The 20,602-nt window shown below is 50.9% G+C and overlaps 1 protein-coding gene across 1 annotated transcript; it reads right to left on the bottom strand.

The window, feature by feature from the left end:
* Window positions 1-4,211: 4,211 nt before the first annotated feature.
* ADCK2 (aarF domain containing kinase 2) lies at window positions 4,212-20,047 on the bottom strand. The gene is made up of 8 exons (XM_065884261.1): window positions 19,115-20,047; window positions 16,995-17,141; window positions 14,726-14,854; window positions 13,626-13,721; window positions 10,691-10,942; window positions 9,215-9,343; window positions 8,325-8,378; window positions 4,212-4,630 (listed from the first exon to the last, which is right to left on the bottom strand). The coding sequence occupies exons 1-8, from the start codon at window positions 20,045-20,047 to the stop codon at window positions 4,490-4,492; spliced, it is 1,881 nt and encodes a 626-aa protein (XP_065740333.1). The 3' UTR covers window positions 4,212-4,489.
* Between the last annotated feature and the right edge of the window lie 555 nt (window positions 20,048-20,602).

Genomic DNA, 20,602 nt, shown 5'->3' with positions numbered 1-20,602 from the left:
CAACCCGCAGCCAGTCGTTCCCACATGTCAGCACCCGGACTGGTGGTATCAGAAACCCCTGAGGAGCCCGACCCCAGATATTACGTCTGGATTAGGGCCAAGGAATCTGCCTTTTAGCAGGCCTCCAATTTATGCCTCCTTGATCCTGAGCCAGCTCTGGATTCTTCGCTTTTGTCTCTTAATATTGCCTTCCATTAAGTCCTGGACGAACTCCAGACTTCTCTAGACACCCCTCCCCCAGTCCCCAAATTCTTTTTTTTTAATTTATTTATTTTTGGCTGCGTTGGATCTTCATTGCTGCGCGCAGGCTTTCTCTAGCTGCGGCGAGCGGGGGCTACTCTTAGTTGCGGTACACAGGTTCTCTTGTTGCGGAGCACGGGCTCTAGGCGCGCGGGCTTCAGTAGTTGTGGTTCGCGGGCTCTAGAGCGCAGGCTCAGTAGTTGTGGCTCGCGGGCTCTAGAGTGCAGCCTCAGTAGTTGTGGCGCACGGGCTTAGTTGCTCCGCGGCATGTGGGATCTTCCCGGACCGGGGCACGAACCCGTGTCCCCTGCATTGGCAGGTGGACTCCCAACCACTGCGCCACCAGGGAAGTCCCCCCAAATTCTTAAGGTCCCCACTTACGGGTTATAGTTTTCCCAAGAATTTCCAGATTTGATTAAATTATAAACTTAACCTGCCAGCCTCACACCTTAGAGATTTCGATTTGAAATGGATCACCTGCCCAGCACTGAAGACTTCACACTGAGTCATAAGCATGAAAAATAGGAAACTTATGGAGAGAAATGTAGACCTGAATTTAGGGATTTGAGTGCATTGAATATAACTGACGCTACTTCTGTGGCAAGATATGGGCCTCCATGTGCCCTGTAACTGGAAACCCCTCTCCCTGGAGAGAGGCTTACATAAAGCTATGATTACTATGATGCCCTTCTGAAGAACTTATTGATTGACCTCTGGCCCTATAGGACTCATCCCCCCACACCCTGCCTTTTCCTGCCCTCTTAACTTCTAAGTATATAAATTATAGGAAAGAATTTACTATTTTCTGGGTGCAAGTTGACTTCCCAGTTGACATGCAATAGTGTGGCTTTCTCTGGGCTACCATTCACCGCTTACCCTTCCTAGTGACATATACAAATCACTAAGATAGGAAGTTCACGAATTGGGAGGACAGGGCTTTCCATCCTTCCTAAGGGAGCTCTCTGCCCATATTATACAGCTGCCTGCCTTGCTCCCAGGAAAGAACAATGCTGTGATTCCTAGGCCACAAAAAAAAAAAAAAAACACAGCGTAAACACACAAACAAAAAAGCATAGAACTTGAGTCTGAAGATCTGGAGTTCAAACCTCAGCTCTGCCAACAATTAGCTCTATGAATTTGGACAAGTCACTTCTCCAAGCCTCAGTGCCTTTCATCAGCCATTTAACAGAGTACCTGGCCCACAGCGTGTGCTCAGCAAGTTTTTATTGCTTTGTTAATACTTTCCTTTCCTGGTAGCAAAAGCTTTTCAGGTAAACTAAAATTCATTTACCTTCCCCTTCCTGCTGAATTACAAAATAAAAAGTTTTAACTTTAATGCTGGCTTGTATTTAAAGCAATATTGTTCTATAGACCATTTGTGGGGTCCTTAGCTCTAATGTTTTGCATCACAAATTCTGACTTTTTGCTATAAAAAGTTTAGGGTCCCAATCAGTAAACTATTTTGACTATGTAACAGCGACGCATTCTAAAAACACCAAGGGCAAATATCCCTGACTGCCTTTTGCAGGTTGCATGACGACCCTCTTTTTGGTTCTCAGATAAGCACACTATTTGAATGGATGCATTTTAGAAGGTGAGGGAAAGGATGCCAAGCCCAGACACTGAGCTCTCAGCTTCGACATGCAAATCAGATTCAAACTGTGAGATAACAAACTGTGAGGACAGACTCTAAGTGGCCTAACATTATAGCATCTAATCCCAAATCAAAAATCTACCCCATAGCTAGAAATAGAGAACACAGCAGGGGGATGAGGAAGGAAGGAAAAAAAAAAAAAACTTGTTTACACAACTTCATGTTTATTTAATTTTCTACTATTTTTATTTTATTTTTTTGGTTTTTGGTTTTGGGGGGGCTTTTTTGGCCTTGCTGCAAGGCTTGTGGGTTCTCAGTTCCCTGACCAGGGATTGAACTCGGGCCACAGCAGTGAAAGCGCCGAGTCCTAACCACTGACCACCAGGGAACTCCCTAATTTTCTACTTTTAAAGGCTTGCTTGATCTCCCTTTCCCTATAAGCCTTGTAAAGAAGAAAGGAACTCATCTTTCCAGTGGTTTTAGTAACACAGAAATGAATCTTGTTCTATCTACTTTACTGGGATTGAGCTGTGATCTTCCTTCGGGGAGATGCCCTGCTGGACACTTTATCTACTTATACCCAAGAAGTAGCCTTTTCTCCTTATGAAGATGAACGTATAAATCAAGTTTAGCATTTTTAAGATACTTCTTTTAAAAATCAGCAAATTATCTGTATTAAAGCACAACCATTAACCATTTTTCTCCTCTTCAATCCAGCCTGTATTCGTTTTCTGTTGCTGCCGTAATGGCTCCTGAGGAACTGAGGCCCTCGGTCCAACAGCCCACAAGAAGCTACATGAGTGAGCTTGGCATCAAACACCCCCGTGGAGCCCCAAGATGCCTGCAGGCGTGCAAGACTAAGCAGAGGACCGGCTGAGCTGTACCCACATTTCTGACCTGCAGAGACTATGAGGTAACAAGTGTAGTCGTATTAAACTGCTACATTTGGGGGTAGTTTGTATGCAGTGATAGATAACTAATACATGTCACTGTGGGTTGATGGAATCCATTGGCTTTAAAGGAAGGCTCAGTGGTGCTGGTGTTCGCTCAGGGAGACACCTGCTGTATGTCAGTGCCCCCTTCTCTCCCCCACAGTGTAACTGTATGTGCCGAATGTCTGGCTGGCTTGCCCATGAGGAGGGAGCTGAACAGGGCTACCTGGAGCCCCCCAGCACCTCACTGCCTGATTCCAATGCCCTCCCCTCAAGACCTGGAAGGTACAAACAACATCTCCACCCCTCTGAAAAAAAAACTGCACCAAAGGAATCTCTGTCCAACTAAACCTTAGTTGTTCCCTAAAAGACAGAACCTTTAGCCTTAAGAAGGAAAGAATGAAAGGATCTAGTCCTGTGGTCAGAGCAGGACTTTTAGAGAGCAAGCTTCCACTCACTGTCTAGAGCCGTGGTCTCCAAAACAAGCAGGAGAATCCACTGGAATGTGGGGAAAATATTATTTTTATCAAAAACAAGAAATTAAGCTTTACTGATATCCACTCTACAAGCTGACCCTGCGACCCTCTACATCCATGTGGGCCAGACACACGTCAGACCAGCTTTGAGACAATAGTCCATAGATGAGCCCAGTGCCGAGAGCGGCAGTGGCCGCCACCCCTTCCTTCGCGGCTGGAGTGTCACTGAGTGCTACCGTGGATTTCCAGTCCTGGTTAACAGGATGTACTTATTATATTATCTATATATTAATATCAACCGAAATTAACCCTGGGCAAATACACAAGGGGCTGAACGTTGCTCAGGAAAACCAGAATCTAAATGCTAATATGTGAGCACAGGGGATCTTTAAGAAGAACGGCAGAGCTGATTCTGTTCCTATCTCTAGTATGTCACATTAACCATTAATCATTGTGGTTTTTTTCCTTTTACCTTATATTACAACTTAGCAAGAGGTTGGCAAAAAATATTTTAAACTGTCCAGAGGATAATTTGAGATACAGTGAAACTTGCCCTAAGTGAAGGCTGTGCCTCCAGAGATTGGCTAGTGATGGTAGCACCTGTATAAAACTTATATATGTGCATGTATATATAAATATATGCATCTTTTTACCAATAGGGCACATAATCAAAACATTTGAAACAAAACAAACAAACAAAACCCACAAAATACTGTGGGGAATTCCCTGGTGGTCCAGTGGTTAAGACTGTGCTTTCACTGCCGAGGGCCCGGGTTCAGTCCCCGGTCAGGGAGCTAAGATCCCTCAAGCAGTGCACCAAAAAAAACAAAAAACAAAAAACATTCGGAAGCCATGGGTCTACAGGAGTCTATGACATTTTCTAACCTAGATATTAGAGTCTGGAAACAACCAGCAGGACCCACCTGATCCAGGAGTACAGAGAGTTAAGATGAGAAGAGGGAAAAACCAGAAAACAAAATAAGTTTATTCGTCCTCCTTCAGAGAACATTTTCCCTGAAATAGAGTCTCCCTGACACCAGGCACAGCTTCCACGACTGAACCGAGAGGAGCTTCTTTCCCTTTACTTCTCCAACTAACCCAAGGCTTTTAAGACAGATGCCTGAAACCAAATCGGAGTGAAAAGCAGTGGCAGGTCTTCCACAATCCCAATTTTAGAATGTTCAAGCTGCCACAGGAGAGGCTGTTGGCAGTAGCCTCCAGTTGAGGTGAAGCACCCACTGCTGCAGTCAGCGGGAGGTCGCTAGTCCTTGCAGAAGGAAGGGTTTTGCTGCCTCCAGGATGTCCAGTTTAGGGTCCAGTGAGCGGCCAAGCCCCTCCAACACCATGATGGCAAACACAATTGAGGCAAAGTTGCTCTCAAGCTTTACCTGAAACAGAAAAACAGTGGTTCTTTCCGAAGCCCATTGATATACAGAGAGTGTCCTGGGTAACATGTCACCATCCACTCCCGGCCTCGTCTACCTGCCCATGTGATTTTTATCACCTAACATTCTTTTCCCTACCCAGTCATTTTTCCCACCATCTCATCTACTCACCCAACCCCCACCTACTAGAAATATTAAGGAAAATATAGGGGATGCAGTGTGTACAGCTCTTCTCTAGGGGAAGTGTGTAAGTGTGTGAATGACTTAAAAATACTAAAGTGAATAGTTTACAGCTACACTGGGAACCAGAAATCTAAATAAGGGTCATTCTTCAAAATCCACAGTAGTCTTTTTGAGACCAAGCACAACCGGCTTTGCTCAAATACAGCAGAGTTTCTTGCCCTTTGGAGCCAGGTTAATAGTAATAACAATTTACAAGGATTACCCAATTAATTCTCAAAAGTACTCTCATTATCTCCGTTCAGTAGATACGGAAGCTAAGGCTCAGGGTGGCTCAGGTGGTGACTTGCTCAAGGCCTCTGGGTGAGGAAGAGTAGAGCCAGCATTTAAACCTAGAACAAGAATCTCTTTTCAGGTGGACAGAAGGTCAGGCAATGGAAGGTTGACTCATGGGGAAATAATCTTTGTTAAAAGTAAAGCGGGGGGCTTCCCTGGTGGCACAGTGGTTGAGAGTCCGCCTGCCGATGTAGGGGATGCGGATTCGTGCCCCGGTCCGGGAGGATCCCACATGCCGCGGAGCGGCTGGGCCCGTGGGCCATGGCTGCTGGGCCTGCGCGTCCGGAGCCTGTGCTCCGCAACGGGAGAGGCCGCAGCAGTGAGAGGCCCGCGTACTGCAAAAAAAAAACAAAAACAAACAAACAAAAAAAAAGTAAAGGGGGGGCTTCCCTGGTGGTGCAGTGGTTGAGAGTCCGTCTGCCAATGCAGGGGACATGGGTTCATGCCCCGGTCCAGGAAGATCCCACATGCTGCAGAGTGGCTGGGCCCATGAGCCATGGCCACTGAGCCTGCGCATCCGGAGCCTGTGCTCCGCAGTGGGAGAGGCCACAACAGTGAGAGGCCCGCGTACCGCAAAAAAAAAAAAAGAAAGAAAAAGTAAAGGGGGCTGGGGACTTCCCTGGTGGCGCAGTGGTTAAGAATCTGCCTGCCAATGCAGGGGACACGGGTTTGAGCCCTGGTCTGGGAAGATCCCACATGCCGTGGAGCAACTAAGCCCGTGCATCACAACTACTGAGCCTGCGCTCTTGAGCCCACGAGCCAGCCACAACTACTGAAGATCGTGTGCCAAGAGCCCGTGCTCCACAACAAGAGAAGCCACCGCAGTGTGAAGCCCGTGCACCACAGCAAAGAGTAGCCCCTGCTCGCCGCAACTAAAAAGAAAGCCTGTGCACAGCAACGAAGACCCAACGCAGCCAAAAATAAATAAATAAATTTATTTAAAAATAAAAGTATAGGGGACTTCCCTGGTGGCGCAGTAGTTAAGAATGTGCCTGCCAATGCAGGGGACACAGGTTCAAGCCCTGGTCCAGGAAGACCCCACATGCCACGGAGAAACTAAATCTGTGTGCCACAACTACTGAGCCTCCACTCTAAAGCCCGTGAGCCGCAACTACTGAGCCCACGTAACACAACTACTGAAGCCCGAGCGCTTAGAGCCCGTGCTCCGCAACAAGAGAAGCCCGCACGCCGCAATGAAGAGTAGCCCCCTCACCGCAAGTAGAGAAAGCCCGCGCCAGCAACAAAGACCCAATGCAGCCATATATAAATAAATATTTAAATATTTTAAAATAAATAAATAAATAAGGGGTATTTGTCCCAGTTAAGGCCCAAAAACTTGTCTGGGGAGTCAGATGGCTGATCAGGAGAAAGCGGCATGTTACAAATGCACACTCATCGTGGGAATGTAAAATTGTGCAGGCTATGGAAGACAGTATGGAGCTTCCCCAAAAACTAAAAAAAATACCATCTGTAAATCAACTGTACTTCAATTTAAAAGAAACTATGTGATGTAGCAATTCCACTTCTGCATAAATATCCAAAAAGAATTGAAAGCAGGATCTCAAAGAGACATTCGCACACCCGTGTTCATTGCAGCATTGTTCTTAGTAGCCAAGAGGTAGAAGCGGCCCAAATGTCCGTCAAAGGACGAACGAATAAAGAAAATACAGTATATACATACAATGGACTATTATTTAGTCTTTAAAAAATAGGCAATCCTATCACCTGCTACAAAGTGCATAACCTCAAGAACATTACATCAAGTGAAATAAGCTGGTCACAAAAGTACAAATATCTTATGATTCTACTTATATGAGAAATCTAGAGTCATCCAAATCATGGACACAGAAAGTGGAACAGTGGTTGCCAGGGGCTGGGGGGAGAGAGACATGGGGAGTTTTTGTTCAGTAGATACAGAGTTTTAGTTTTGCAAGATGAGAAAATTCTAGAGCTCTAGAGATCTGTTACACAACTTTGTGAATGTGGTTGACACTGCTGAGATGTGCACTTGGAGATGGGTAGGGGTAAATTTTACATTATTTTTTTAACCGCAATTTAAAATGTTTTGAATTGTTTTAAATTAAGTGCCTGGTGAAGCACTTGAATAGAGTGGCTGTACTCGATCGGCCCTCTCTCTGCTGTCCCGTCCTGAGAATCACAATGACAACAGCAAACATCTAAAGCTCTGGTAACCGCTGTGTCCCACGCAGTGTGTGAGGAAGGCTGTGTGCCAGTGGGAGCACCGGAGGCTGGAGAACAAAGCAGCTGGGAGTGGGGCTCCGCAGTCGGGCTGCGGGCACAGGGTCGGGCACTACCATGGGGGCCACCTGGCCGGGGGTGAGTTGCTCGGTGCCGGCCTCAAGGAATGTTGCGGGGATTAAATCAGATACTAATAAATGTTACACAGCTAAATTAGGTGCGTAGAGGGGAGTGACGGCACACTGCTACCGTTGTCAAGGCCTCACCCGGCCCTCCCAGCGGCCCCGGGGAGACTTGGAGAGACTTGAGCAGGTCAGAGCTGGTTGGTGCAGAGCTGGCTGTGAGCCTCACCCTCCGGCTCCCTGTCCCACGCAACTGAACTCCCAGGAGTGTGTGTTCATTCCAGGTTCTCTCCAAGCCAGCCCCCTAGCAATGATTAAAGCTTTCCCCAATCCTAAGGTGATATTTAAGTCATTTTCTTTTCCTTTTTTTTTTTTTTTTTTTTTTTGCGGTACGCAGGCCTCTCACTGTTGTGGCCTCTCCTGCTGTGGAGCACAGGCTCCGGACCCACCAGCTCAGCAGCCATGGCTCACGGGCCCAGCCGCTCCGCGGCATGAGGGATCTTCCCGGACTGGGGCACGAACCCATGTCCCACGCATCGGCAGGCGGACTCTCAACCACTGCGCCACCAGGGAAGCCCTAAATCACTTTTAAAATGGAACCTGTCAAAAGTTTTGGAAAACATAAAGTTTTTCACCAAAAACCCCACCAATGTGGGATCACAACGTGACCAAGGAAAGATCTTGCCAGACGTCAAGAAACAGAAACAGCACTCTTCACCACAGGGATCGGTGCATGCAACGTTTTCAAAAACGAGATCTCACATAAGAAAAGTACCTGTCACCACCCTGAGGCCACCCGCCTTCCCCAGATCCCTCCCCTCCTTCTTGACCACAGGGCGAGCTCTCCACCCAGACCTCACCTTGTGAGTCATCAGCAACTTAAAGACATTCGAGAGAAGGATGGAAACTTGAAGCTGGAAAACAGAATAAAGAGTCTGCAGAGGCTGCAGAGCCCCCGGGAACCCCTTCTCCCTTGCCTGCCCCGTCCCACGTCCACACGCACACACACACACACACAGCAGTGAGCAGAAACAGACTGCCTGACAAATCCCAGAAAGGACTGCATGCACACAAGCCCAACTTCCACCTCACAGCTGAATTCAGAGACCCCTCGGAAGGACCAGCCTGGAGGTCTCTACCCCCACACTCCCGGCACACACAGACATCACTTCGGAATCAATAAGACAGGCAGCGCCGGGGGGCCCGCTGCCGCTCCCCACTGCCAGTGGGCCACCTCTTGTTCTGACTCGCTCCAGCTAGCGTGGACTTGGGAATGAACTTGGGAAGAAAACTCAGGTTTGTCAGAACAGTGTGCAGAATACCAAATGAGCTCTGCTGCAGGTCTAAATAGAGGGCGTGAACATTCGGTACGTCCTCTGTCTGCTCAGGGGCCTCAGTCCTCCCTCGCCCCACCGCCATGCTCCGCTGAGCTCCACGGAGATAAGGCAGCAGAACAGCTGACCCCCGGTCTGGGCAGGGCAGGTATGCAGCACTACATATGTCACCGTCCCAGCAGCCACCCAGGAGAGCCTGGTCAAGGAGCCGCTCTTGAAAGCCGGGATTCCAGAGGGCCTCCTCACACCTCAAAGATGTGGGCAGAGGAAAAGCTTTGTTCTTTATCTGCCTGAAAACCCAAGCCCCTCAAGACTTCCCCCCATGAAGAGGCCTCCCTTAGACCTGTGGTTTGCTGTGTCCAAGGGCAAGGTCAGTAAACACCCCGAGGCCCCTGCGCCTGGAGCGGCCTGCTCACCTTTTCCAGCGTGATGGTGTTCTTCCTGGCCTGGGTCACCAGCCTGGCCATCTCAGCCTTAAATCCCTCCACATCCTTGCACTCACTGGCCCGGGCATGATGCAGGATGAGCTGAGCCACTCTTTGGCCCTGGAAGACGCGAAAGAAAAAAACTTGGTAGAGTCAAGAGGGCACAAAACTAGATGCTCTGCCCAAACTTCTTCATATCCTAGTTGTTTCCGCCCCAAATTTTCTACCACCCTGCTTTTGGCCACCCATCCTTTTTTAGCTTTACTTCCCCACCCCGCCATACCTGGTAAATAGTCAAGGTCTTTTGCAGCTTGTCTTGGGCAGTGGGGCCCCACCTATACTCAGCACAGTCAAGGAAGGGAGCTCTACTGTCTCCTTTGCCTCCAAGGCCACCCAGGCCCAGCAGCAAAGCCAGTGCCTGCTACGCGGCACTGCCAACCAACCCGCCTGGCCCAGAGCCACCAGGACCTGCCGCCAGGCTGGACCAGCCACACCATCCTTGAGGGCGGTCTTCCCGCCCGAACAGAATTCCCTGCTCACAGCTGACCTAGCCTCTGTGCTCCAGCCGTCTCACCCCTCCTCCACCCAGGAAGCCCCTGATCAAAGCCTCCATGGTCTCCCCAGCACCCACGCAGCCAGGCTCCTCCTCCTCAGCTGTGACCTTCTTCTTTTGCCCAAACCTGTGCAGAAGAGCACCTCCCACCCCCTCACCAGCCACTGCACCTCAGTGTTGAACCTCGGCCCAGGAGATGCTTTCAACCTGGCTCAGGCTCAAGCCTCTGGTCTGCCCCCTCAGAAGCCTCCTAAGCAGGGGTTCCTCTGAATTTTGCCTTTTCTTCCAGCTTTCTCTTTCCCAGGGTCTTTCTTGCTGGAGAATTCACTGTCACCCTTGATGTGGCACTTTAGGTTGACTCAGTAGAGGCTTCGCTGAGTCCTTTTTGCTAAATAATAATTCTCAACCACTGGAGCCCCTCAGAGGCACGGGGTGAGGGGTTAAAACCACTTATGTCCCCCCACACCCGCCCCAATCATGTGTTTTCCCACACCTGGAGAATAAGTTCCCTGAGCTGCTGCTTCTCCCCAGCCCCACCTTCTCGCAGCAAATGGCACAGACCAGGGCGGCTGTTATTCAGTCAAGAAGCTAGCGTTCCCAGGGCCCAGCTGTACACTTATGAAGAAGGAAGAGAGACCACCAGAACAACAGCATTTGGGAAGGAGGCGTGTCTTCCCATCATTCCAAACCATGAGCCGCTCGAGCAGGCCCGTTCTGACTACAGAGCCTTCGGCAGCTTCGTTTTCCTGCTCCCCTTCCTTCTCCCCGCTTCCTCTCTCTGCTCCACCCATTTCCATCAGGAGCGCCCTTGGCAAACACAGGCATTTACAAGAATGACAAACGCTGAGGAGCCCCAAGGTTCCCAAGGGCCTAAAAAATTCATCCCCAAATCCCGAGAGCCCAGTGGGTCTCACCTGCCCCATCACCACGGCCATGAAGACTTCCCGGAAGTTCCTCAGGTCGGCAGCCTGCAGCTCGGCCACAATGCCGGCGTCCAGAAGCACCAGGCACAGCGGGCACTGGGCAGGCGTCACAGCCACCGCCAGCGCGTCACAGACATCTACCTGCTGAGGCTGCGCCTCTTGGCTCTTGGGAAGACCATCGGCGCCCTGGACCAGGATGTTCCCAGGGTGAAGGTCCGCATGGACAAAGTTGTCCACAAATATCTGGGAAGAGATCAGAGCTACTCTAGGCTAAGTCAACCTCACCATCCCATCACCACGAGGCCACGTGTGGAAAAGCTTCCAGGGTGACGCGAGTTCTCGATGATGAATTACAAGGCAGAGAGGTGTGCGTTTTATAAAGCCTCAGAGCTTGATGTCATCGATTGAAAATTTGTACAGGGACAAGTCAGGTTGATGTTTTCAAGAGAAAATTTATTTTCAAAGTAAAGAGCATTAAAAATGATCACAGGGGAACATGATCAAAGACCAAACCGCATTTCAAGAGACTTATTTTTACTCTATGAGTTGAGCAATTAATATTCAAATTAAAAATTATCTAGTCATTGTTGACAGATTTTCCCCAAACCTCTCAGTTCTTACAATTCATGTAACTTTCTTCCTTTAAAAATATTTCATAAATCAGACTTTGCCTCCATTACCTCCATCCGTCCACATAATGAAGTCTAACAGTGATCCTGACAGCTGTACTGGCACATGGAATCGGGGAGGCTGGGAGAAATGGCTTTGAACCTGCTAAGCAGGAAAGAAAGCCCCAGGGACTGTGATGGAGGGAAAGTCAGGCGTGACTTTGTGGAACAGGAATTGCCTGCTGTGAAAGATCATAGAAACCACCAGCAATCCTTCTATGAGGGGAAGGAGAGACCCGGGGCAGAGGTACAGAACAGCTGCTGCTGGAGGGGCTCCTGGGGGACTCCTTCCAGCCAACACAGAGCCCTTCCTCCTACTGGATTCAGGCCAAAGACCCCATCCCTCATGGTGGTCATGGCAGCAGGTCACCAAGGGACCCTTCTAGTCCAGATCCTGGCTCTGCTCGAGGTAAGGGAGGCTGCTATCCTGGTGGAAATCCCAGGAACTGAGGAAGCCGGGGCCTGCACACCTGTAGGATATGGTCACCAAAGGCTAGCTGACCCCCGACCCTGGGACAGAACCTCCTGGCACCTTGCTGTTAGCTGAGCCCCAGGGTCCTTGATCCCACAAGCTGGAAGCCCCCTGTGATCTCCCGACTCCTGAGCGCTGCTCAGCACTGCTTCTCGCCTAGCTACTCCCCCCTGCACCCTCCCCTCTGGCCCACGGTGCGCCTTGGAGCCCTGTTACTGGGGACAAAGTCCTCTCCCCACTGAGCTTCCACTGCGCTGACAGTGGAAACCCAGCTCTCCAGCGACAACCCTACTTCTCCAGGAGCCCCTTGGGTGAGGTCTACCTATTCTCGATACCCACGCACCCCAGGGCTGGAGGTGAAGTCAGAGCCACTCAACCACCAGCCCCTGTCACCCTGAGCCCTCTCCAGGTGTCTGGCTTACAGCCTCCTGTGCTGTCTGCCTGCACCACACCACCGTCCCGCTCGGCGCACCCATTCCCACCTCCGCCCCACTTCTGCCACCTGCCTAGCCCTCACGGCTCCACCTTGGTTACCTGGTTTCTCTCCTCCTACTCTCTGACCACACGCCTGGTTCCTTCCTACCCCGATTCTGTACCCCCAGACCTGGGCACTTGTCCTCACTATGCATCCTAGACCAGCTGTCTCTGCTTGACCACTCTCTTCTGTGCCAACCACCAGGAAGAGCTCAGACCCTCGACAATCTCAGTATCTTTTTAAAAAAAATTTATTTATTTTTACTTATTTATTATTTTTGGCTGTGTTCGGTCTTTGTTGCTGTGCGTGGGCTTTCTCTAGTTGCAGTGAGCAGGGGCTACTCTTCGTTGTGGTGCGCAGGCTTCTCATTGCGGTGGCTTCTCTTGTTGCAGGGCACAGGCTCTAGAGCGCGCAGGCTTAGTAGATGTGGCATGTGGGCTCAGTAGTTGTGGCTCGTGGGCTCTAGAGCACAGGCTCAGTAGTTGTGGCTCACGGGCTTAGTTGCTCTGCAGCATGTGGGATCTTCCCGGACCAGGGCTTGAACCCGTGTCCCCTGCATTGGCAGGCGGATTCTTAACCACTGTGCCACCAGGGAAGCCCGTGTATCTTCTTTCCTTGCTCCTACACATGAGCTGCTAACAATGCTGGGTTCCTGCTGTTACTACTAGTGATGAAATAACTGATATTGCTTTGGGCTCACTGTAGCCTTTTTTGAGTGTCAACTCATTAGTAATTATTGTCAGGCCATCCTCTCCAAGGAGACAGCTAGACTTCCTTCACATCCCGGAGGAGATGGCGCCACTTCCTGAACAAATCCTGGGGCTGGGACGGCCCATCCTAAATGACCCTCGGGTACCCGTACTTAACCCACTTAGCGTCGCCTGTCTTCCCACTAAAAGGGAATGTTCCCTGAACATTGTTGTCATGTCTCTTTTGCTCACAACGGTAAATCCAGCACTTAATTCAGTGCCTGGCACGTAGCAGGTGCTCAACAAATACTTGCTGAATGAATGAATGAAATAGCATGTTAACACCCGAGGTTGTCTTTGGCTGTTTGTCTAAACTGTAGGCAAGTCGGGTGGGGCCTGGGTCTCCCTCCCCACTCTTGCACAGAGACACAGCGCATAACACGGAGGAAGTGCTCAACAGAAAGCTGTAGAAGAAGGCGCGTTTGGGTCAGCTGGGCTATCTCTAGAGCTGACCCTCTCCAGCCAGCGGCCGTTTGCTCGCCGAACAGGGTCCCCCGCCTCCCGCCTCCCGCACACAATTCCACCGCGTGCCAGCTGAGCGCCCGCCCTGCCGTGGACTCACCATCTTCAGGAGCATGTTGATCCCCAGCCGCGCAATCTTCCTCTTCACGTCCCCGGGAATCCCCGCTTGCTGGTAACTAGACACAGGCACACTCTCCTGGGGGAAGATCGGGGAGAGAACAGCTTTAGCCTGCACAGCCCGCGACTGCCCCGCTCCTCGTCTCCATGGGGACACACCCGCACAGCCTTGCCACTGATGGGGAAGTGACCCGGAGAGGTTTTCCTTTCTTAGAGCCCCTATGAATCTGTCACCCACAAGATAATTTTAACCTATTTACCCTTCCCTTCTACAACACGTATCAACAAGTCCCATAGGTTTACTAGGGAGGAAATCCAGCGACTGCCACCCACAGCTAAGAGAGGCTTTGCTGTCAGGGTGAGCTTGTTTCTGGTCAAGAATCAGCCAATGGGGACAAGAATGAGCTCTGTGACCTCACAGGAGGGAAAGGAAAAGGAAGAGAGAAGAAAGGGGAGCCAGTCAGTACGCGTTTCGTATAGGTTAGTTATTTAATTGTCAAAGCAGCCTATTGAGATAGATCTTGTTATCCCTAATTAACAAATAAAAGAACTAAAGCCCAGAGAGTTTAAGTAACTTGCTCAAAGTCACACAGCTAGTAACAGTGGGTCATTCAGGTCACTCCTCTGGATCTCATTACCATCTTTACAAAGGAGACTGGACCAGGAGGAGACAGCTAAGGCCATGACAGGAATACTTGTTGAGCACTTTCTCTGTGTCGAGCACTTTTGCTGTGCAGTCTCTGTGCACAGGGCATTTTGCATTCAATGTTTCATTGACTCTTGGGACAACCCTAGGAGGCAGGAAGGGTTGCCTGTTGTTGTACAGGAGGGAACTGAAGCCAGCCAGCAAATACAGTGGCAGAGCAGACTTCCAAATCCAGAAAGTCTGAGGTCAGGGCCAGGCTCTCAGCCACCTTGCTACGCTGCCTTCCACCCTCAGGCGTATCCAAACCCCTCTCAGTTTCACAGGCAGTAATCACATGCTCTCTTGGCTTTTGTCTTTTCCAACTCAGGCCTTCCTGTGAAGGGGAGACAACCTGACTATGAGTAAAAGGCGCGGCCAGGGGAAGCTCTCAGTCTTACTTCATACGTTTCCACCAAGACATCCCTGGTGACAAAGGGACGCAGAGGGGTGGGGAATTTGACAGAGTTCACATTCAGGAAGTTGCATTGGAAGTGTTCTAGATTCCGAGCTTCATAACGCAGGTCGATCTACAGGGAAATGGAGAGAAGAGGTGAGGGAAGGGGTAGCCTGGGCCCAGGGACAGCAAAATCTGAACCCCCCAAGAGCTAGCAAGTCCCGAGATTCACCTGCCTTCCCCACCTACTCTCTTGCAGAACTCCCAAGAAACTCGGGCTGCCCCAGAAGTCTCAAGCCCCATCCCTACCCCACGACGTGAGCTCCAAGCTGCAGACAGCAGACACGCTGGAGAACTTGTCTAAACTGAATTTACGTTCACCCTGCCCCCAGTCACCTGCGAGTCACTGCAGATTACACCCTCTCTCTTACCCTCCATACCCACGGGAGACTCAGTGCCATCAACTCTGCAGCCCTCACCACTCTCAGATCTGTTCCCCTTTTCCATCCCACTGTTCCTCCCACGGTGACTCAAAACCAGTCACCTGAACCCTAACAGAGGTGTCCTAGTTGGGCTCCCTGTCCCCCATCTTCCCTCTCTCCAATCCATGTGCTGGTCCAATCCATGTGCTGGTGTCCCCCCCACCCCACCTGCAGGACGGAGTCTGCATTCATTAGGATGACGTCCAAGGTGGGCCATGGTTTGGCCCCTGCTTCTCTCTCCAGGTCCATCTCCTGGGGCGCCTCCTCCTTCCTCTACTGCCCCAAACTCCAGCTGCACCCAATCTGCAGAGTGCTGAACATCTCAGCCTGCCAGATGCCTCCCGTCTCAGTGCCTTGTTTACTCCCCCTGACTGGAATGCTCTTCCCCCATTTGGGCCAACTGCAAACACTCCCCTTTCGCGAGTCAACGCAAGCCTAGGGAGCCTGGACCCTCAGGGTGGAATGACCACTTCCCCTCTTGAGCCTCAGCTGAACCCGACCGAATCTGTAGAGACTCCTATTGTAACTCATGCTTTTTCTCCAAACATTTCACATCAGCCCTCCTCCTACTACTATATATTCCTTGAGAACAGGAAAACCTCACTTGTTTTCTTAGTTCACCAGCTTCTAACAGTTCTTAATACATGTTACATGAATTTATAAATGAACATACACCCCCTACATACACCCAGACTCTAAGATTTCAAGGCTGGGAATGTGATTGGACCACTCAGAGCTACAGCTGGTAGGAAGAGTTGATTTTTGAGATAAATGGGGTGCGCTATAGAGGTCTGAGCTTCAAGTGATGGGATCCCATGGTGCCTATCAGACTTCTCAAAGGGGAACTGAAGAACTGAGAGTGATTAATGCCAAGATGGGTGTCAGAAAAGAAGTTATTTTTCTCTGTTTTAATTTTCTTTTATTATCAAACCTACACAACTCCATAGCATAAAGCAAAGCTTTCTAAACGTTAAAACGCATCCCTGGGGCTTAAAACCCTAAATCAGAGGACATAAATGAAGACTTGGTACACTGCTTCTGAAAGCCTGCCAATTTCTGTGCCAACCGCCAGGAAGCCAGCACAGATGCCTCCTTGGAGCCCTGAGAGCCTCCAGCATGTTTACCAAGTCTGGCTACTTAAACAGGTGTCCCAAGGGCCCTGGACAAGGAGGAGGTCCTTGTCTACTCATTAACCCCAGAAACAAAGCAAACCAAAGGCACAGTGTGTGACTTCGCTAATTCTTCTTCTCCTTCTGGAGTTCGGCCATTGATTGTGGCACAGAAAATGCTATATGTTCCACCAGACTCATTTCATTTTCATCCCAGACACTAAGGAAGACTGCCTTCCCCAAGCTCCCTCGTAGTTACACTGGGCCCGTGTGATTAAAGCTCTGACCTGTAGACTGGGAAGAAGTGATATATATCACTTCCAGACCTGGCCACAGAATCCTTTACATGACCCTCCGTGGTCTCTCTCCCCATTCCACGCTGACCCCAGATGACAAATTTGAGAGGAAACTGGGTCCCTGAATAACTATGGAGTAGAGCTGCCACTCACTCCCTCAGTTCACCTGCATGGAGCTTTCATATAAGCAAAAAATAACATTGTTGCATTAAGTCACTGAGATTTGGATATTCTTTGTTATATCAGCTAGCATCACCTATCCTGACTAATACACTACATTAGCCACAACGCACTGGGAAAATACTCATCCATTCAGCATTTACTAAGCAGCTGCTAATGGCAAAAACTGTTGTGTGCTATTTACAACTGAGGGAAAGAGAATTCACCTGTTGCACCATGAGCTTCTCAAATTCCTCCACAATCTCAGGCAAGCTGAGCCACTTGATTCCTGGCAAAAGTGCAAGGACTCGGCTGCCCATCTTCATCAGCAGCAGGTCCATCTGCACCTGAGCAAGCAGGCCAGGGTGCAACACCTGCCAAAAAGAGGCACAGTGAGACAGGAGGGATCAATCAACCCAGCCACGGCTGGGTCCTACCGTCAAAGGAGAGTCAGCAGGCTTCTCATCAGAGCAAAGGAGAAACAGTCCCAACGCCCAGGATGCTCCTGCATTCCTCCCTTTGCGTCTTCCTGAGGAGACTCAGAGGGCAGCTCCCCTGCATGGCACTCAGCTTTGCTGGGAAGAATAGGTGGGCTTCTCCTTCCAAATACATTAAGTTTAGATCAGTGATTCCTAAACATTAGTGAGCATAAAAGTCACTGTGGGTTGCTTGGTGAAAATGTGGACTCCCAGATCTCCTCCAAGACCTACTGAGTCAGGGACTTCCCTGGTGGTCTAGTGGTTAAGACTCCACGCTCCCAAGGCAGGGGGCCCGGGTTCGATACTGATCAGGGAACTAGATCCCACATGCATGCTGCAACTAAGACCCAGCGCAGCCAAATAAATAAATAAATAAATATTTTTAAAAAAGACGTACTGAATCAGACTGGCTGGAAGGGGAGCTGGGAATCTGCATTTTACTGAATGTACAGGTAGCTGAGTCAGGTGGTCCAAAGCCTGCAAAATACTGCTCTAGAGTCACAGAACTCCAGAGGTGGAATGGAAAGAGTTCAAACTCCAGTTCTGCAACCCATTTCCTGTATGAAACTGGACAAGCTGTGCAACTTCTCTCAGCCTCCTGTTCTATCATTTAAAACATGCATATAGGGGACTTCCCTGGTGGTCCAGTGGTTAAGACTATATGCTTCCAATGCAGGGGGGTGCCGGTTCGATCCCTGGTTAGGGAACCAAGATCCCACATGCTGCGTGGAATGGCCAAAACAACAAACCAAGAAAACCCATGCAGACAATAACCCCTACCTCCACCTCAAATCCTTTTAGGAATAAAGTGGAGTATAAATAAAGATACAAGAAAAAAAATGCCTATCTCGGGCATCTAATCAAGATTAAACAATGCATCTGACGTGACGGGCATGTTTCCTGGTATACAGCAGGCATCCACTCCTTTTGTATCCCCCAGAGCAGAGGGAACCTTCGAGATATTTTGGACCAGTGTTTCCTAAATGTGCCTAATGATGAGACTCATTTGCAGCATTTATAAAAAGCCAGGCCCAGGGCTTCCCTGGTGGCGCAGTGGTTGGGAATCCGCCTGCCAATGCAGGGGACACGGGTTCAAGCCCTGGTCCGGGAAGATCCCACATGCCGCGGAGCAACGAAGCCCGTGCGCCACAACTACTGAAGCCTGCGTGCCTACAGCCCACGAGCCGCAGCTGGAGAAAGCCCGCGCGCAGCAACGGGAATGCAATGCAGCCAAAAATAAATAAATAAAATAAATAATAAATTAAAAAAAAAAAAAAAAAAGCCAGGCCCAGGCTCTTCCCTTGGAAAGTATAACTCAGTAGGTCTGAGTGAGGCACCCTTGGGAGGGTTTTATCTGAGGAGGTAAAAGAGAGCACCAGGGTATTTGCTACTAGCATCTGCCAGTTCTCCTGGGGACGTGCTGAACAGGGGTGGAAAGGTGTGGAGAGAAGAGCTGATGGAGCCCAGGAAGGGGTGATTGGAAATAAAGAGAGAAGGAAACCACTTCTGTAAAATGAACGCCACCCTCTTGGGCTCACCACAGCACACCTAACACAGTCTGTCTCCGATCTATCCTGACCCCAGAGCAGGAGGTCAGCTGAATGGTGGGTCCTCCACCCACAGCTACAGCCAACTCCAAACCCTCTTCATTTTCCTCTTTCAGACCATTCGCATCACCACTCCTTCAAGCCAAGAAATCAAACAGTTTGCGCATCACAGGCACTCAGATAACGGTCAAGCTAAAAGAAATCAATGGAAGGAAATGTGGGGTGACTTGCAAAGGGGGACTTCCTGATCTGGGCAGCTCCGTGGAGTCGGTGAGATTTTAGAGATGGGAAGGGTCTGGCTGCAAACATCAGAACACTTACTTTCACGGCCACGGGAATGAGGTGATCTGGCTGTGGTCCATGGGCGAGTCCCGAAGCCTGAGACAAGACTGCATTCGATCCAACCAGGTCAGCTTTAGGGAAGAGCAGCCCTTCTAGAAATGACTGGTCGGCAAGACTTCCTTGAGGCCTCCACGCCTTCCCCAAGTGTCCAAGGAGCTCTCCCAGCCCCCGGACTTTCCCGGCTTCCGAAGAAAGCTGCAGTCCGGAGGCTGTGGCCAGTCTCCGGATGCTGTCATTCTCCAGGAAGGCAGGATTGGCACGTGCTTTGTACACTTGGGCCACGCAGCCGGAACCCACAGGCTCCTGCTTCTCAAAGCAAAGGATCCTCCCCCAGTCCTCTCCGAAGGCTTGCCGTAGGAAGTGTTCAGTGTGGGTCCAAGGATGGGGCGTCACCTGGACGTGCAGCTTGGAGAACTGCGCACAGAAAGCCTCTGAGAAGAGATCACGCCGGGTGCTGGCCCACTGGCCGAGTTTGATGTACGTTGGACCGGAGGTCTCGGTGGCTTTCAGAAGCAGGTGGAGCCAGAGCCTGGAGACACTGGGAGCCAGGTAGGTGAGGGGGTAGAGTAGAAGGAGGGGGAAGAATTTCACCAAGAGCGCCCCCGCGCGGAGCCAGATCCGCAAGTGCAGAAGGAGGCAGCCTAGCCGCTGCCCCGGGGGGACTCTCTCCAGTGGCCCGTTTTCAGCCAGGTCACTCCAACTGGTCCTTTGCCGACACAAGCTCTCAGGGACCCCCTTGCCAATGTCCTCAGAGGCTGAGATGAGTTTGGGCAAAGTGCCAAGAAGAAGCCAACAGAGTCTAGCCTTGCGACAGCACCCAGAGGGTCTCAAAAGGCCGAGGTCCTTTCTGAGCTCCAAGCCCCTTAGGTGCGACAAGCAGACCCTGACAGAGAAGCGCCAGGGGGTCACCATGCTCTCCCAGAGGTCGCGGTCCAGGCTGCCTGCCTCCACTTAAGGAGCACCCATCTTCGTTCCTTCTTTCCGCAAGGCTGGCCTGAGTCGGGGCCCCAGCTGAGTATTCCACTTGAAAGCGAGGTAGCTGTGAGACTCGGGGCGCTCAGACCTCGCCTCGCGTGTGCAGCCTCTGCCGGGTCCTGCTGCGAGTCCTGCCTCCTCAGGGCCGCCCCGCCCCGCTGGCCCACAACCCTGCCCCGCCTCCGCCGCAGGAGGGCTGGCCCATCAGTCCCCGCTCCCTCCCGGGTACCTCGCCTGGGTCTGAGGCCCGAGGGTTTTCAGAACTGAGAGCCGGAGGAGCCAAGCCAGGCCCAGGTCGGGGACGTGGCCCGCGCGAGGTGGCCGCGCGGGTGGAGACAGAGCCGGGCCGCAGCAGGGTCACCGCGCACGCCGGCCGGCGCGCTGAGGGGCTGCGCGGGGTGGGGCTGGGGGGACCGTGCGGAGGGCCGCGGCGCCGAGAGCCCGGGTAGGGGTGAGGAACTGCCAGGCGGGGCGAGGCGTGGAGAGCTGGGG

Source organism: Phocoena phocoena, chromosome 9 (assembly GCF_963924675.1).
Source record: "Phocoena phocoena chromosome 9, mPhoPho1.1, whole genome shotgun sequence".
In the NCBI taxonomy this organism is placed as follows: Eukaryota; Metazoa; Chordata; class Mammalia; order Artiodactyla; family Phocoenidae; genus Phocoena; species Phocoena phocoena.
Note: the sequence above shows the minus strand (reverse complement) of the source record. Positions and strands in the feature narration are given on the sequence as shown.

Excerpts from the sequence above, each read along its gene's own strand:
- ADCK2 (XM_065884261.1), bottom strand. The coding sequence starts at position 20,047 with ATGGTGACCCCCTGGCGCTTCTCTGTCAGGGTCTGCTTGTCGCACCTA. Across the intron at positions 14,855-16,994 it reads AGAAGCTCATGGTGCAACAG|ATCGACCTGCGTTATGAAGC; the intron begins GTGAATTCTCTT and ends ATTTCCCTGTAG. Across the intron at positions 8,379-9,214 it reads ACACCATCACGCTGGAAAAG|CTTCAAGTTTCCATCCTTCT; the intron begins GTGAGCAGGCCG and ends TCTGTTTTCCAG.